General features: G+C 38.0%; 1 protein-coding gene across 15 annotated transcripts in view; it reads right to left on the reverse strand.

The window, feature by feature from the left end:
* The window catches only part of LOC139710500 (kinesin light chain), an 84,941-nt gene that overhangs the window by 39,490 nt on the left and 26,424 nt on the right, over positions 1 to 19,027 (reverse strand). For all 15 annotated transcript variants that reach the window (XM_071622427.1, XM_071622417.1, XM_071622430.1 and 12 more), the window contains exons 3-7: positions 9,276 to 9,506; positions 6,286 to 6,355; positions 5,089 to 5,320; positions 4,321 to 4,408; positions 380 to 481 (exon numbers count right to left, since the gene is read on the reverse strand). In XM_071622427.1, the coding sequence (XP_071478528.1) occupies positions 380 to 481; positions 4,321 to 4,408; positions 5,089 to 5,320; positions 6,286 to 6,355; positions 9,276 to 9,506 (723 nt within the window). The remainder of the gene's footprint in view (positions 1 to 379; positions 482 to 4,320; positions 4,409 to 5,088; positions 5,321 to 6,285; positions 6,356 to 9,275; positions 9,507 to 19,027) is intronic.

A 19,027-nucleotide genomic window follows, 5' to 3' on the forward strand; every position in this document is an offset into this window, starting at 1 on the left:
CAAGAGTACATACATAAGGACATGCATTCTCCCAAGCCAGAAATGACATGTACTTAACAAGGACCTTTCTTGAACACACTTGCATATGATCTATATTGATGAACTTGAGACAGTGATATTTGTTTTCTTTTATGCCCAGTGCAAGGCCAGATCTTCACATACAGCAACTTGTATTACATGTACAAAAACAAAGAGATAAAAGGTTCATGTATGACCCTAAATTCCCATATCCTCCACACTGTGTGAGGTCTCCCTGTCAAAGGATTTCACAGAACAAATCACCCCCCCCCCCCCAACAACAAAAAAAAAAAACCCAACAAAATAACAACAAACTCTTCCTAAGACAGGTAGGGAAAGGCTTAAATGCTGGCTAACTTACCTTTTCCCTAATCTCAAGAGCTCTCTTACATAAAGGCTCTGCCTCCTTGTACTTGCCCCGCTTGCCATACAATACTGCCAAGTTGTTCAGTGTGGCAGCCACCTGTTCGTAATAGGGAGATAAAGAAAAAGAGGAAATACAAGACTTGTGACAGCTTGATTACCTTGGTACTTGTTATTTCCTGCCATAATCTTCATTTCATAGAATTCAGCGCATCCCCCTATTGTCATTTTTATGCTGGTGCCATCATATCAAATATCATCTTGTTGTCTGCAGTTTCTACCAACGAAACAGTATGAAAAGACGTTGAATTGGTCACATAATCAATTATCACAACACCCCTCTGAGCAAAGTAACTTGACTTGTGTATATGATGCTAATTTTACTCGTGAATTTCAGTTTCTGCATGTACACTACACCCTACCACACACAACACACAAAATGTGGCATCTGACAGATGGTTGGAATCAGATCCTACGACACATGGATCTTGCTGGGATCTTGTAAGACCAAACTTCCAGAGCACAGATGACCATTTGAAGGCATCATGACAACATGGGAGGAATAAATCAAGAAAACATGAACTTTAAAACTGAACATATTCATCTGGCAAACACCCAATATATAAAAAACAAAGACTGTGTACCACAGTGACCTGCCTCAGTGCCATGTTTCCCAGCCTTACATTTCCTCTTCCATAACAACGAAACAACCCGCCTGCTAGATATTACTCATCATCTGCATTGAGCAACTCTCAACCCTTCCAGTGCACAAATGTTTCTCATGAAAGTGAAAGGCTACTATCATACCCTTTTGACACGCAATCATTTTATAGGTCAAAAACTTTTTGTCAACAAGGCATTGCCCAATACAGCCCTATATACTACAGTGGGACGTGGCTCGATGAAACTTTGTCATATGACAGTGCAAAGAACCTAAAGGATTAATGAAATGATTCTTATTATGAATAGCTCTATAGAGGCTTTGTAACAGCAAGTTACAAAAACACACTCACTTTGGGGTAAAAAGCATGAAAATTAATTTGCTCTGTACATGAAGAGATTGACACTTCATGGAACAGCATACAATACTTACTGCGTAGCAATCTTACCATGAATTAATAAGTAAACGGTTTTATGAAAAATAAGTAGAGCCAAATGTAGTTGCCTAAAAATGGCAGCATCTTATACAGGTAGATTGCCTTACACGTGTATTGCAAAAAATAAGAAATGCATTCTACAACAGGATTTTAAGACATTGAAATACCACATGTTCTCCTGAACCTGACAATGTTTTGATTTCACCAGTCCCTTGGATATAAATATTTACAAATTCCTGTGAACCAAATTTCTCCCAGTGTGTAAAGATTCAGGGTAAAGCAGAGAAAAATAATTTACAGAGACAAATGACACAGGCTAACACCACATAAATCTTTTGTCTCCCCACTCTAAACAAACTTGCTTCTATTGATCACAAGGACTGAGCTAACTGCAGAAAGCATGATTAATGGCACCTTTGTACGGAGATCCCATGACAAAGGTACTTCCATAAGGAGTGACTTGAAATGTAGACTGTGAAAAACAACAACAAAAACAATATCCAACCATACACTGTGTGTATATCGTGGCATGTACTGTATGTGGATGTTGTATATCATTTGAAACATTTCTGTGGGGGTCAGCCAAGGCAATTATAGATTATATAACGATAGACGTGGGTTATGAAATGTCTGATGAAAAAATATATGAGAAATGGAATGAGCAAATGTTGATTGATCACATGGATACAAACTCAGGGGATAGTGTTTCTAACATGATCAGCATCACATGTACACTGTAGTTGGCATACGTCGGTACTTAGCATTAAACACAGGGAATAAAATTACAAAGTTTACTGGAACAAGTAAGATGTATCATCATTCACGTTGCAGTCAAAATGCTGCTCACAAAATTAGATATATTTGTACCATTGCTCATTTACATAACTTTCATAAAAAAACATCCCCAACCTTTCATTTCAAAATCAATATTTCATCAGAGTTGTAGCTGACATCTTCCATGTGAAATGAACTTTACGCCCGCCATGCATATCAAATTGCCTGTTCTTAATGTGATGATCTGACTCATCACACCCGAAAGTCACAATCGAATGATACTGGGCCTCGATGTCGACACCATTATCATTTCACCTCTTGGTGGGAAGAACTCTTTGAGGTAGAAATAATCAGAATTTATTCATTGCCCACAGGCAACTGACTGAGAGAGCAGGAGAGTACATTGACTCATCTTGTTTTCTTTTGCTCTGTTGGTTTCTTGGGTTCACAGGAGGACATATAGCTATCATATCCATTTTGTATTCATCTTTTGTCACCTCACTGGTAATTTCACCCCAGGTCCATTGCTCGAAACTTACATTTGACAACAGTATCTAATCATGCCTTGAGAAATTGTACTTCAAAGGATTTAATTCTTAACACTGCATTGAATTCTACTCATCTCAAAAAGATAAAGTCATCTCGCCAGCTTGATGTCAAGATTTATAAAGAGCTGCAAGGAGTCTCTTACATGAAACCAACACTTAAAAAAAATTAATACTTCTAAAACAATGCAACTGCATTTTTTTCCACTTACAGTACCAGACTATTTGCTACATTTGTCTGTGTGTGTGTGTGTGTGCGTGTGTGTGTGTGTGTGTTATCACACATGTAACTCACAAAATGGACACTGCTCTTATCCAAGCTTGGGCGACATCTAAATGTCAGACATGGTACTAGGAGATGCAAAATGAAACAGCTCTGCCTCCCACGGAGACAGAGACTGGGAGGGAGAGTAATTATTCCTCGCGCAGAATTGTCACGTCAGGATTGAATGTGTAATATGACAGCATTCAATAACTGAACCGAAGCGTGAAGCAATATCTCTCCCTGGAGGATACTGGCCACCGCCACACACACAGGGCATCATGATGCTTTGCAAGTCCAAACAGAAACCAATATCAAGAGTGCCGATCTCTGTCAATAAGAGCCGACGTGAATTCAAGCATGCTGTGGTGATTGTCATCCACTCTCATCACTTGGTTATTACACATCACCACCACCACTTGATTCCAGCCATGCTACTACAAGAGAATCACCATCATCTCTGTCACTCATGTCGACATCAAAACTCAAGACTGCTAGCGATATCATGCCAGTATCCATAATTTGTACGCAAAACATCCCGTCTTCCCAAGCAGTGATATCACCTTTGTAATTCTTACCACAATCATCATTCAAATCTTGGTTGATACCATTCTTCACTACTTATTGAATTTTTGTGCTACTGGTTTAATCATCAACTTCATCTTAATTATCACAACTGTTGGTATTGCATGGAAACTTACAGTATAAATGTGTTATCAACCAGGGTCAGGAGTGACTTAGCAAAGCTTAGAATGGACTGTTTGAAATATTACATGGTCGTAGGGAGATATTGTTTTTATCTGCAATGTTCTGCAGCTTCATCTACATATAAAACATTAGCTGAAGGAAATGCTGAAGAAAATAAATCTTCAGTCTCCACAATACATGTGTTTTAGGAAATGAATCAGTATCTGTGGGCAATATCTGAATTACAGTTAGAATATTGCATTACAAAGATACAGATGACCTAATTCTCATGTAAAGACAATATGAATATCATTATGTCCTGTACATACACAAGATTACTTTTGGGTGATAGTGAAACTGTAAATATGACCACTTTCATCACATGAACTTCCTCTGCAGGAAGCACAGATTGAAAATCAACAAAGAAAAATATGAAACGAAAGAAAAAGAATACTGTCTAAACAATGTTCACATACAGCCAATGAATGTATCATTGTTATGAAAATCGATGGACACATACATCTCGGAGAAGACACAGTGAAACTGTATGGCTTTTTAAACCATAAATACTTACAGCAGGATGATCCGGTCCTAGGGTCTTTTCCCTGATGGCTAGAGCATCATGCAGTAAGTTACCAGCCTCCTTGTACTTGTTTTGATCCCTGCAAGGTAAGAGTGGGCGTGGGTTAGGTACAGGTGATGATTGGAATTATGTGAGGAGGGTTCAAATTTTATGGGACAGTGATAAGAGCAGGGAGAAAGACCCAGACAGACAGACAGACAGACAGACGGACAGATGATATTACAGAAGGTCATGGAATGATAGACAGGAAATTAAAAGATAACGACAAAAGATATCATGTGTGACCAGTATACTTTAATGAGAGAATCAGTCACAACAAAAAGTGCATACAATAGTAGGAATGATGAATATATCATACAAAAGAAGAGATTATAAGTTAGAATGTCACAAAAACATGGGACTGATTCTTTTTTGCAAGTTGTAGTTTCTTCCACTTATATTATTATATAATGCTAACTCTTAAGCCAAGTAAGCTCCGTTTGTTACAAGCATTTGGCATAAAAGATTACAGTTGACTATATCTATCATCTTCAAGCAGAGAGCATACTGTGAGTTATACATGTGAGAAATTCATCTCTTAATACAGACTACACACCTATCCAAAGCTATGACCAATAAGAGACAGACATCCATATGTCTCAAACACACATGGTAAAGTACTGAGAGATGGGAAATTGTTGTTTCATATGTAAGACCTTGTCCCCAGCTCTGCAATGCTAATTTGGCAAATGAGATTAAAACTGTCTGCGCGCCGCATACCTGTAGACAAGGGCAAGAATATTGAGCATCGTCGCAACGTCTGGATGGTCGTGACCCGACGTCTTCTCCAAGTCTTCCAGGGCCTGTTTGCAGAGCGGCACGGCCACCTCGTAGCGGCTTTGTGAGGCATACTGGATGACCAGGTTGTGCAGGGTCCGCAGGCGGGCGGGGATTTCATAACCTCCGGCCACCGAAGACACAGACCCTCCACCAGACTGAGGCTGGTAGCTCTCTGTGCAGGCACAAATGTGGAAAGTACAGTGAGGATGGTAAATCCTTGAACAGTTGGCTAAAAATACATTGTTACAGATTTTTATCACACCAAAAGACTGCCTTCCCATATATTGGGATGAGTTGCATCACATTAAAAAAATATGCTTCAACCTCACTCCCAAAAACACTATTAAAATATTCATCTTGAAAGCAGGACTTGTATAAAACAAATCAATTTCAATTCAAAATGATTTCACTTTTAAAACCACCTCATTTAAAATTCAAAAGCAGCATCAGATTAAATAGTAGTGGGGATTAAAGTCATCTCATTTCTCATTTTGAGGACATTATCATTGTAAACGTGGAGTATTTCCAGGTATGGAAATTTTCACAATTTCTGCACACTTCAGAATGACCACCAAATAATAACACACCATTCTGTGTGTATGTAGATATTACATAAAACATACTTGCAAAATGACAAACATGCAAGTTCACTAAAATTGGATCTGCGTGAAGAACAACTGGTATGAAAGTTGTCACTCTACCAGTATGCAATCAAATGTCCCAGTTCCATTTAAATCGCTGCATAATCTGACAGGAAAGCATCCTCCATGCAGCCACCTCTCTGTATGTAAAATAGGTAGAATATGTCTGAAATCCTTGAGGCTTAATCAATACCAATCCAGTAGCCTTCGTGATATTAAAAGGGCTCGCCACATGAGACGGAATAGATGCTCTACTCCCGTGTTACTTTCAAGTGCCTCACGAGTATTTCTCACTTGTGAGGCTGCCTCGGGGTTAGAAGTGAAGCATGGAGGAAATATTACACACTGCATGGGAGAACGCACAGCTACAGTATGTTGCTATGTTGTCTCCCTACCATCCATCCCCCCACCCTAACACAGTTTGTTTCTCAGAATTGTGACACGTAGACGGAAGAGTTCCTGAGAGACATTCAGAGAATTAGGAAGAAGCTCTTACCATCTGCTTGTGAACCATCGTCATCTTCAGGGAAGCCAAGGTCTAAAGGTTCTGATGACGTGTCGTCCCCCTGAAAAAGACGAAGGAAAAGAAGAAAAAACAAACAAAATAAAGATAATAAACCTCAAAGAAAATTAGGCATGAAGTAGGCAAATTTATATGTTTCATCTGATGCCTTGTGGTTCCAACAAGATCCATCAGGATGCACATTGGTGTCATATACAACTCAAAAAGAAAGCTTTCGAATACAGCATATCTCATATTCTGCAATTATGCAGATATAATGAAAGAATAAAAATAATATTAAACTAAATTGTGAATGAGAGTATATTGCGCTGTCTCTGTAAAGCATTGTACCTGTGCTATTGCTAATAATACAAATTTAAAAATAAGGCATGTTGCATGGTTCTACTGAATTTGTCACATAGCAATGATATGAATTTCGATTGCCATTGATTGCATGTATGCTACACTTCACGTAAATAAAGAATAAATCAAATGATTCAACAATGTGTGGCCTCTTCCGTTGAATAAGTTAAGATACATGCAAGATATGGAATGTATTGACATGATACTCATACTTTCACCTTTCCTTCAGGAAACACAGAATAGCACAATATACATCAAAGTTGACAAGTATGTTTGACATGTGTGCTCAACAAGCAATGAACATCCTTCTATGTACAGACACAAAAAGAAAGTAACACATGTCTGCTTATAAATTAAATACAAGCTTAAAGGACAAGTTCACCTTCATTAACATAAGGATTGAGAAAATGTAGCAATATTAGTAGAACACATCATTGAAAGTTTGAGGAAAATCAGACAATCCGTTCAAAAGTTATGAATTTTTGAAGTTTTTGTGCAGTAACCGCTGGATGAGAAGACTACTGCAGTGTACGATGTCACATGCATACAACCAATATAAGGAAAATATAAAGAGAATTTCACGAAATTTCATCTTTTGAAAAAAGTACACATTTCCTTGACTCGTAACCAACATATGTTATGGGTAATATTATTCCCCCTGCCTTTAAAAAGAGGCAAGTCAAATGCTCTTTTGTTGTGCGAAAAAAATGAAAATATGTCGAATTTTCTTCACATTTTCTTTGTACTGTTGTACTCATATGACATCACAAGCTGTAATAGTCTCCTTGTTCAGCAGTTCCAACACAAAAATTTCAAAAATTCATAACTTTTGCATCGATTGTCCAATTTTCCTCAAACTTTCACTGATGTGTTCTACTAATATTGCTGCATTCTCTCAATCCTTATGTTTATGAAGGTGAACTTGTCCTTTAAATCTAATCTAAACACAATCCCGTTAGACAATCTCAAACAATGCGTATCTATATAAATCACTCAAAATGAACCAAAAGAGATGCTCAATAAATGGCTGAGTTGAACATGGTACATGGTTGTAAAACATTTAACTCATATAAGGCTACTTATCTAAATGTGTATCCTATGTGGTGGGGATTGGAAACACTGACTCCTGACTCCAAACCAATTCCACATTATCAATTTCATTAGATGCATGGAGGGTACTCTGGTTGCTTTTAAACCTCCTATACCAGAGTACAAGTGCACATGAGACATGCATGTCAACTGAAAGTGAAACTGGATAAGGAACAGGGGAATGAGAATCTATACCATGTGAACTCAATTGTGCATACATCACCATGTAATTCTGGCTAATGTAGAAACTCTGATTAGAGGTTGATAAAACCTTGAAAAATTGTAATTTCTATCTGCCATCATGCCAACAATGTACAAGATCTAATGCCCTCCTCTCAGCCATTTTATGTAGCTACTCTTTTTGTTATGTGCATACAAAATAATCAGCTTTCCTGTGGAAACTGAGTACAAAGAGTACTTTGGGTATACTTCCTGGAACGTCAACTATTCAAAGGTATATCTCTGTACCTGTACTTGTCAATCTATTAGGTAATCATGGGTGTTTTCAAAGTTTGCTTGGAGAAATTTATTGTAGCAGATGTACCACTGAGGTTATGCGAGTACCTAAAATCTACAGAAAACAATTGATACTATATCTAGATACAGTAGTACTAAATATAAAATGACGATCAATTAAAGCAAATTTACATCGGCAAGGCACTGCCAGGAACTTGTACAAGATCAGTTTAAAGGAGTCTACATGTACGCGATGAGCAATGAATTCTACGAGACGAAAAAAAACTCCATTTGCCGTTATTTGCCATTAGAGCTCTCCCGACTCCATTCTGCTAATTCTGCAAGGCCATTACACGATCTCTGGGACCTTCATGTTGGCTCCTCATGACATTAGCCTTCACGTTCATTTCCATGGTATGACCTTTACATTGCATCGCCTCTAATCTACCATCCCGCAGCAAAATTACCAGCAACTCAACATTCCCACTCAGAGGCACAGTGGCAAGGATAGCCGCAAGTGATGGACAGAGCAATCAGTCCAATATTCCTCCTACACCATTTCCCTGAAATCTTGTACAGTTCCATTGTCATATTTTTTTTCCAATTAACATATCCAAGAAGATCTCATGGTACATTATGCATAACTGTCAACATAGCTGCTTCCATTATAAAAATCACTGAAAAATTTTCGATACTACATTACTCTTTGTCCCCTACATGTCATTCATCTTTTTAGCTGTTAATCATACAACCGAATAAAACTTTAGCCCTTTTAGAAGAGTGTATGAGGAAATGTTGATAAGACAATCATATTCAAATAAAAAGGCAATAAAGGTGGTGAATATATTGAAACACTGATAATGTTACTGTCTTGAGGAATAAATTTGCCATACATCAAACATTCAATCATACCTGCTGAACAAATGTGGTATTCGCTTGCCACAGGTCTACAAACCATGTGTAAGTCAAAAAAAGAAAAAAAGAAAAGAAAAGCTGAACGCTGAATCACAAACTGCGGTACGGATCTACATCTAATCTTCATCTACAACTCAAACTGATCAAGGCGAGAAACTCACATCTGGTGTTCTGTCCTCGTCAAACTTCTTGATGGAGTTCATGTACTCCAGGTGTTTGTACTTGACCTCCAGCTCTGCCAGGTTCTGTTCGCTGGTCTGCAGCTTCTGCTGGGTGGCTGCCAGTTCGTCCCTCAGCCAGGTGTTCTCCTGCACCAGCCGCCTCACCTGTGCCCTCAGCTTCTGCTTCTCTGCCTCCACCATGTTGAGATGGTGGCCTAGAGCCATCATCACCTGCAGCGGGAAAGGGGAGGCAAAGAAGTCAGGACAGGTTAGCTCATGGCGACATGCTGGGCGGAATGTTACAGCACATCTTAATGACACTAACTGGAATATCCACATGGCTAGAGACCTTAATATTCACAAGGTGCTAGCTACTCTCTCAACTTATTTATCCAATTATAATACATAGAGCAACAATTCAACCTCACATCAACACTCTTAAGTTTGGATAAACACAAGCATAAACCCGGCATTCAGTTGTTGCTGTACATACTCTGGCAAATTCAATCCAAAGCTGAAAATGAGTTGTGGGTGTCTGGAGGACTGCATTACTTCAGCAGCAATCTGTGATTGCATTGGGGCAGGAAAGTTTATAAATCTGCTATACCTGTGAATAGTGGTCTCTTCATATTTTTGAAGAAAAATTTTCCGTATTTCGTAATGTGGGTGTTTCATTTTTAACCCGTTGAGGACGGACTGATTTTACTATAACACGCATTTCTCATAGACACCTGCCCGAGTACTCTCGGGACTCGGCTTCAACGGGTTAAGTCACAAAACGATTTCGCAGAGTACAAACTGTTATTCTTTGATTTTACTTAATCAAGAGATAATAATTCATGCCCTGACGAGAGACTGAGACATACTTTGTTGTGAGTGGCAAAACAGATTTCTCAATCCTATTTTCTCTTGAATTTTCATAAACAACACAAAGAAATAATTCACATACTTGGGCATAGCTTCATTTCTGCAGTGAAATCAATGGATTATGGCACATGCGCACACACACACACACAAACACATTTCAATTCCAGAAAATATGCGACCTGTTTTGCAATGTCTGCAAACATAATACCCACATCAACCGAACTACACATTCATAACCTTTTTTTTTTCTCTATCCTTCCACTTTCTCTCGCTGCCCCCCCCCCCCCCTCTCTCCTTTCTATTTTCTCCTTTCCAACCTGCTGTTCATCCCTTCTCCAATCAATCCCTTCCCGGGAGGCATGTGGAGACTTATTTATTCTGGCAAACACTGGCATGGCTTACTTCCTATGTTTATGCAGTACAGTGAAGGGATGGAGAAATAGGCAGGTATTCAAGGGAAGAACCATGAGAGATTTGCAAACTCCAAGAGAAATGCAAACCTCCACACTGCAAATAATTGATCTTCTTGATGATAGGACATCCTAGCTTTATTTCCATAGCAATCAGAGTGAGGGGGGGGGGGGGACATTCATCCTATTCATCCTATTGCTGCCTTTGGAGACTCTGCAAATTCTAGTCAAAGCATAATGTATATGACTACATCAATCACATTATTTCAAAGTCCATAAATTCTCAGAATCTATAAATGTGTGTAAATTTTGTGACACTTCCAACTAAGATGAATAAAAAAAAACACCCAAGATTATTACAATTAAGAATACAAAATTCAGCTGCAAATTTGCCATTTACGTCACTGTATTCACGTTTATGTGTGGGCGACTGTCAGCAAGCTACTCACTCAGCCTACAATGGGGCCATGTTACATCAGATTTTCTTAATCATTTGTACACACTACTCCCCTCTATTCACTGAAATGGGTGTCCCTAAAGTCAGCACAAAAGATGGACATTATGTCATGAGAAGATACCACATACATGCATGCAACCATTAGTAATCATTAAATCCCTGAAACCACATTTACACTCAGGATGCTAAAATTAGTGTTGGAGTCTGACTCACAGTCTTTACACTCCCTGACAAAATTTCCACCCATGTAATATTTCATGTAATACTGCTCAAGGATTAATTTGAGTCTATAGCCACTAAACACAGCTGCATAGTGACTCTAAAATAGTGAGATATGAAATAACACATGAAAATGGTTGGGTAAAAATCAAATTCATTTGTGTAGAAGTTACTTGAAACAGGTGACAGATGCAATATTGTCATAAAATGTATTTAGAATATCTAAAGAAAGAATTTCATCAGCCTCAGCCTTTTTCATCTTGTCATAGAAAAGAACTCCTACAAATGCCACATCAGTGCCATGCCACATCAAATCTTAAAACAAGCTCAGAATGCCTTGATGGAAATTTTAGAAGTAATTCTACAGTTCACTACATATTTTTTTAGTGTACCACTCTTAATGAACTGTGTACATGTATCTCAGCTTGCAGGAAATAACATACTGTGTATGTGCAGGGCAAATAATCAGCCGTTTGATATCAAATTCCCATTTAAAGGCATGGACATATTTTTTCTCCAAAAAGTCATTATCCACCATAAATATAAGCATGCTCCCTGTGTCTTTACTGAAAGATACCTGACTATCTCATGTAAACAGGGTAGCAACAGGTAATCAACTTCACTTTTTCTGCCAATCTTATCTCATCTTCTTTGTCGCTGGTAATTCCTCATGCCCTGACTACAAAGTGTGTCTCGAATGTTCTGTTCATCAAAGTTGATGCCGCGCGCCCTGGTTTGCATCAAACAGCACCCCCGTAACACGAGAAGGAGGCAGAATCAACGTGCAGATTTCTATGGGAGTGCCTGCAGCAGAAAACTGATTATGTGGCAATAGCTGGGAGGCAGGGAGGCAGGGAGGCAGGGAGGCAGGGAGGCAGGGAGGGTACTTCTCCTGAATGCCGCCACTTGTCCTCTTCAATAGTTCTCCTGCCTGGATACTTCCCCACACCTAATGCCGCAAAATTTCACTGGCTCTCCCCTCCGAAAAAAAGAAAAAGAAAAAGAAAAAATGTATTGTATGCGGCCCTCATTCAAGCTAAAATGCCAAAGTGCGCACGTTTTTCACCATCAAAGATGCTGTCGGGCACGTCCACTTGGGGAAGATTTAATTTTGGTTAGAAGGTGGGGCTTGTTGTAGACTGCTTTTTGAAGAGAAATGTGATGGCTACAAAGATTGTATAAATGTAGATTATCCTTTTCATTTAGAGCTTGCAAAATATGATTTCCCTAAAATTGTTGGAGTGAAATACTAAGCATAATTAATGTTGATATTTTGAAACCACAATACATCACGTATCATGCTGTTCATAATGATACATGGCTGCTGTTCTTGCTGCACAATATGGGATGAGAAGAAGAAATAAGTGATGATATCACAATCATGATAAAAAAACTCTTGTCCCAACATATGATTCTTCCTCCATATACTTTCTGTCTACTGTCAAGATATAAGTTTATTATTATTGGTAATAAACAGTGCAATTTGATAGATATTCACTTTAATTTGCCCTGCATTGTTGAATGGGTCATGTTTCTAACATTATGAATCAAACTGAAGGACAAAATTATACTTAAGCTTAAATATTACACTTCACTACAAACACTTGCTTTAGATGTGTACCCTAACACATTTACTGACAATAAGAACACAACTTTTTGTCAGACATTTGCCTGTTCAAATTTTGTTCCAAGCAATATTGTGTCTCTACATTCTCTTGCACGCATAATGCTTTCTTCCATATTGTCATCAATGGAAAGCAAAGTCACCTATGGCTATATTCTAATAATTTTCCAAACAAAATCCAAGAATCTGTACATGTCATTGATAATCTGATTACTGATATAATGGTTAGTAAGCGAAAAAAACTACACACTGAATCAAAGTGAATATATCGATTTATCACCCATTCTATTTTGTCTTGCTTGCTGCCCTAAGTATGGGCAGCTTTATAAGAATGGAAAACAGTTCTACTGCTCATCTACAGTGATTGCCAGCAAAGGATGAAAAAGCACAGCTGAGGTACTCTGACTGTCAAATGCCTCAATGAACTATGAACTTTCCTTTGGTGAGAAACACAACAGTTATGGCGCATTTACTCCAGTATGTTGCTGATACAATGTACTGTTGAATGCTGTATACACATACACTACTTTACATCCACTGACTGCTAATGCATTTTGGCCACTGGTGACTCACCTCGGTTCATGGCACACACACAGTCTGTACAAATGATTATAATAAATGCCGCAGGTTGGAGGAGCGCAGTCGCAGTGTCGCAATTGATCATATAACTCTACGAAATCTTGCTATAATGCATCCCATTCAATAACGCAGCTTTCTACACTGAAATGCATTTGATAATGTAAAGACCATCATAGAGTGATATTTCTTTTTGAATATTCAATGCAGTGCATTACTGCATGTATGATCAAAATAGTCTGGTCTTTTTTGACCTGTTGTTTACTACTCCCTCAGTATCATCATCGAAACATAGATTTGTAATTTCTATCGAGTAAATCTGTACTAGAATTTTGATACTCAGGTATTTTGCTTTTCATTTCCATGCATTGCATCATCTCTACTTTGATCTGATTCCCCAAAATGCAACAGCAAAGTTTGGCAGGAAATGTTGTCTAATGATGATGTAAACATACTACCAGAATCTAACCTATGACACAAGTCCTGTGTTCTTCAATCTTTTAGGTTAAGAACTGAATGTCTTCATCTCAGAAAGCAGTTTACAATAAAAATCACACAGTGCTGATACTAAAATACCCTTTTCATACTGGACAGGGGTTCATATACAGGCATTACACCAATGATAGAACTGATCTCTTTGGAAAACATGACTCATTCTCTCATTTGTCCCGCTGTAAATTTTGTACATAACACAAAGGGAACATTTCACACTACGTAGCAAAATGATGTAGAACTCAATCCCTTCAAAACAGAGCTACATTGTAAATCTAAACTGTTCTGCTGACAAATCTGCAGAATGAACACTATTCTGCCACTAACACTGCTTGGAAGTCATCAAAAACTCCCTTTATACGCTTGATGTAATCGATAATGATCTGATGTCATATCTTCCTAAACCAAATGAAACATCCTGAAAAAAACCCAAAATTTTTATACATGTATTGCCTTTAATTGAATAAAACAAAAAGCCTTTCTGTATTACTGTCATAATAGCACAATGACCTTGCTCAATTAATCTGACATTTACATAATTATAGCAAAAATCAAGTAAATTCTTTACTTTTTCAAAAGGTTTATTGTATATGTTCCAGCGTCTAATGCTCCCATACATCTATCCCTCTTTATTTGGTTGGAAAATTACAAAATGTGGCTATATTCATCATAAGCTTCATTCTCTTCCTTTTTTTTCTCTCTCTCTCATTTCCTGTCTTCATCTCCTCCTATCTCCCTCTCTAGCTGTAAAGAAATAACAGGGAAATGGGGCCTCATTATCCTCCATCTCACGGAATAAAAAAAAATGCATCATCCGGCGGCATCAGGCATGCGCAGTCTCGAGAAGCAGGTGGGCTCCTCATACACACTGTACAGTACGTTCTCCTACCAAAGCCTGGTCTCCTCCTCCGCCGCTGCCGCATCACCATCATCACCATCCACGCATGTCCTCAACGAGATGTGGCCGTGCAATGGATGACTCATGGGTATGGGGCCCCAGAATCGGAGGAGAGGGGGAAGTTTTACATGCAGCGAAGTACATTTTTGGCGCTGATGTAATTTTTGTTTTGGCGACAAGTGTGAAAACAGTGGAGGAAAGAGCGCAGCTTCTCGCGGGAAGGCCTCCAAATTTACATGACGGACGAGTCAAACGAACTTGCCGATCAGCAATTATTGAAATCACTGGTCAATAATGCTGCTGCCTGTTGCCAATTTGTGTGGAGCCCAAACCGATACAGAGGTAATGAAAGTAAATACTATTTCCCTGGCAACAATATCGTGCCCTGCTTTCCATGAAATTTCTTTGTGTATTAGAATAGCATACTTTAACAGAGATTTATCACCAATGAAGCAAAGCACTTCAGGGCTTTCAGTTGCACTTTTACTGGCTTTATAATCCACTCAGCCTCAAGAATTATTCAAAATGATCAATCACAATCTGGTCCACAATCAAGCTTAATATGTCTAAGGAAATAATTTTAAAAATCAATTGCTCTAATCTTTATATCTAACTGACAAATTAGGGGGCAAATGAGCCTACCATTTAGTACCAAATACAAGAATATGCACTCCTTTTTTTTAATGCAATCAAATTATCTGAGTGCTGTGTCCAATTCAAGCTGCTCAAGACATTCATGAATATTAAGTCCCCTCCATAAAACGGTTGGTCTACATTACAACATAAAAAGAAAAAAAAATCTTTGAAAATGTGGGTAAAATTAGACAAGTAACCAATAATATTGTAACCATTTAAGATCAAAGATTCGTCTGAGGATGAGATATGAACCAATAAAGCAAAAGTCTGAGCCATATGAGTTGACTTGTGTTGTAATAATGGATGTGCTGTAATCTCTATGGATGTAAATGTCATACACAAAAGCCCTGAAATGTACCCAAGTACTTTTTAAATTAGTCTGATCAATTTGCTTTCTCTGTATGAAAGCCCCATGCTAACATTTGCAGATGAAAAAAACAAAACAAAACAAAAAACCAACAGTTGCAGTGCTTCAAAATATTTCTAACATGTGAGTTAGGGATAAAAAAAAACCATGAAAATATTAATCAGTGTTAACTATTGTTAAATATATACAAAATGTGAACAATAGTTCTATCAAAAACTAGCATAAAATGCACATAAGGAGAACAAATGTGCAATCACTCCTGCCTTGCATTATCATGATTTGTATATATATCCAGATATATGTCCATGAGGTCTTTGAAAATGAATGAAAGAAAATATATTGGCTTATAATATACAGTACATGATGACAGGCAATCCAATGTCAAGAATATAATGCATTCTCACTTTACAAAGTGAAGAGAAGAATGCGAAGAGATGACATAGTTTCCTGTGTATGTCTAGCAGACCTCAGAATGACTGCAGAAAGACCATCAAGCTTGCCAAAGGCATCCTTCATGATGGCGCTACAATATGATTCATAATCTCCAAATATTGCCTTAGTGTCTCAGTTGTTCTTCAGTTAATAGTTTCATCATCTTGTCTAGGGCATATTATCCAGCATCCTTGAAACAAATCAATACATTTCCAACTGCTTGATTCCTGTTACTCAGCTCATCACCCACTACAGTACTGTTACAAACCTCTCCACTTTCCACTATTAAAGAAGGCCTCCCTGCATTACTGAAATTTTCTACTGAACCGTGACTTGGAATGCTCAGAATGCCATGTCTGTTTCACACAAACCATGGTACAATGTACATACAGTATGGCCTGAAAGAGGCTTAAAGGGACTTATTCAAAATAAGCACACACAATTTCTCTATGACACATCATCACAATCATCAGCCTGATATCAGGATTACAGCCCAAAAGGTTCACTCTCAATAGCAAGGGAAAATCTCAGCATTATCACGCCTGACATTACAGAATAGTGGCAGAATACCGTATGCATCATCCACACATAACATGATTGTTGGTGCATGTGTGTGTGTTTTAAGTTTGTTTGGGCTTTTTTTTTTCTTCCACAAATGGATTATACTCACTTAAAGGGCTTTCGGAACTCTCTTTAACTTCTGTATTGTGACATTCCCTAAAATGAGAACTGCAGGCAATAACATTCATAACACGATTACAACAACTTTCTAAATCTACCTTCAATGAAAACAAAAACAAAAACATAGAGCCTGATGATATTGATATGGACATTACTATCACTATATTTCTAATAGGGCCTAAAAAGTGAAACAAATGCTCTTAAACACACAGCAGTGATAATCTGTAAATCAAAGTCTGGAGATCATTGAATTTCATAATATGTGAGTATGTACTGCATAGAACCCAAAGCATTTAATGGCATGCATGTGCGCACAGCACAGCAGCCAAGATGTAAAGCTGTATGGATACTTCTTATCAAAACACTCAAGAACAGTGTGCTAAGGGATGATTTATACAAATGCTCAGGGAGTACAGCTTACAATATGGAGTGCATAAACTTGCATTCTCAAGTATTGCAAGCTAAGCTTTCTCTTGTTGAATAATGCAGGAGAACTGAAATGATTGTCTACCGGGATCAATAGCAGAAGCAGAACACCATAATCAGCTGCATTTATCAACAGAATGCTGCAAGGAATACAGTGTCATCCATGTGTGTAGCAGGACAAAATGGCAGACATGCTTCCCACCCCCTACCCCCTCCCTTGATGGATTTCTGCTCCATCCATCCCGATCTTTCATCCCTTGTCATCATCTAATGTATTCTATGTATTCATGCCCTGTGGGCGCCCAGCATCTAATCCCGGATGAGCAATGCTAACCTTTCGATACAGCATCTTATGGCACGGAATCAAACAGAAAACATCTCCATTTTTTTGTTCTCTGGTAAACTGAGAAGTACTTGCAGTGTTCAAAGATGTCTCCTGATGGTATCTTTCCATACAAAGCATGTAGTCCAAAATGTCAGCCCAAAGATGACTTTTCCAACGTACATTATGTAGACAAGACCAGGCAGTATGACACATTAATGCACCACTATATCAAGGCTGTTTTCAATTACAGAAACATTTCAAACTAGAAATGTCGCTATGGCGACTGATGCCTCCGCCATAATGCATGATTCTCCCAATAGGCGTATAGTACAATGTCTTCACAATGTGTGATCCATGACAGTTTCACATAACTGGCAAAATATTGAAATGACAGGTTTGTCAGAAATGTCTTGAACTGGGTTTGCTTTAATTTTCTAAGAGTGCAGGTACACATATTTGGGGAATTGAGAATTTTTACTTGAATTCTGACAGACTTTTTATAAGTTTATGCATTGAGTAATTTCCAAGGTATGAAGAAAGAGTGTAATGACGGTACAAAATGGATTTTTTTTTTTTTTTTTGGGGGGGGGGGGGGGGGCATTGAAACCTGGCCTTTGACCCTTAACCTTTGACCTTTGACCTTCTGGCTGGAAATTTCCAAGAGAATCTCCATTAGGTAATGCATGTAATAAGTTTTGAAACTAATAATGCAAGCATTGCATATGGTCAGTTTCACAGTAAAGGGTGTAACTTTGATGTGGCAAGGGTCAAAAATTAAAGTTGTGTTTCCATTTTTATCTTTGCCTTCATTTTACATAGGAATATCTATATTTTCAATATTTTGTCATTCCAGAGCTTAATTCTTTGGCTAAATATGAAAAATGAAGTGGCTATTATGGAATTTTAGATAAATTTAGGTAAAAACAACAAGAATGTTTTGGTCACCCACAGCAACCAAATGAAGGTGAACGGTGGATGTAATGCAACTTTTCATTTGCTGTGAACATGTATTTGAAATATCAAAACACTTTTCCCCCAACAGATATTCGCTCTTGCAATTATTTGGATGTGAACTTCAAATTCCAAGGCAAAAATGGTACCTGACAAACTATTTTTAAGTTAAAAGAATGTTCTAGAAGCAAGAGCCACTCTACACATAGCCCTAAATTATCTCTTGGTAACAAACATTTATCAACCAAAATCCCAAAGAAATTCAATTATTTTTGACAAAGTTGAAATTTTCAGACTTGTGAGTTTCGGAGGCTTCAGTTAACAAATTAGTGTGTTTCGGAGGCTTCAAAATTGCGAACACAAAGTTCTAGTCTTGTATTCACTTAAAATA

Source organism: Diadema antillarum, unplaced genomic scaffold (assembly GCF_040938485.1).
Source record: "Diadema antillarum isolate AM-2024a unplaced genomic scaffold, OU_Dant_1.0 seq00001536_RagTag, whole genome shotgun sequence".
NCBI lineage: Eukaryota > Metazoa > Echinodermata > Echinoidea > Diadematoida > Diadematidae > Diadema > Diadema antillarum.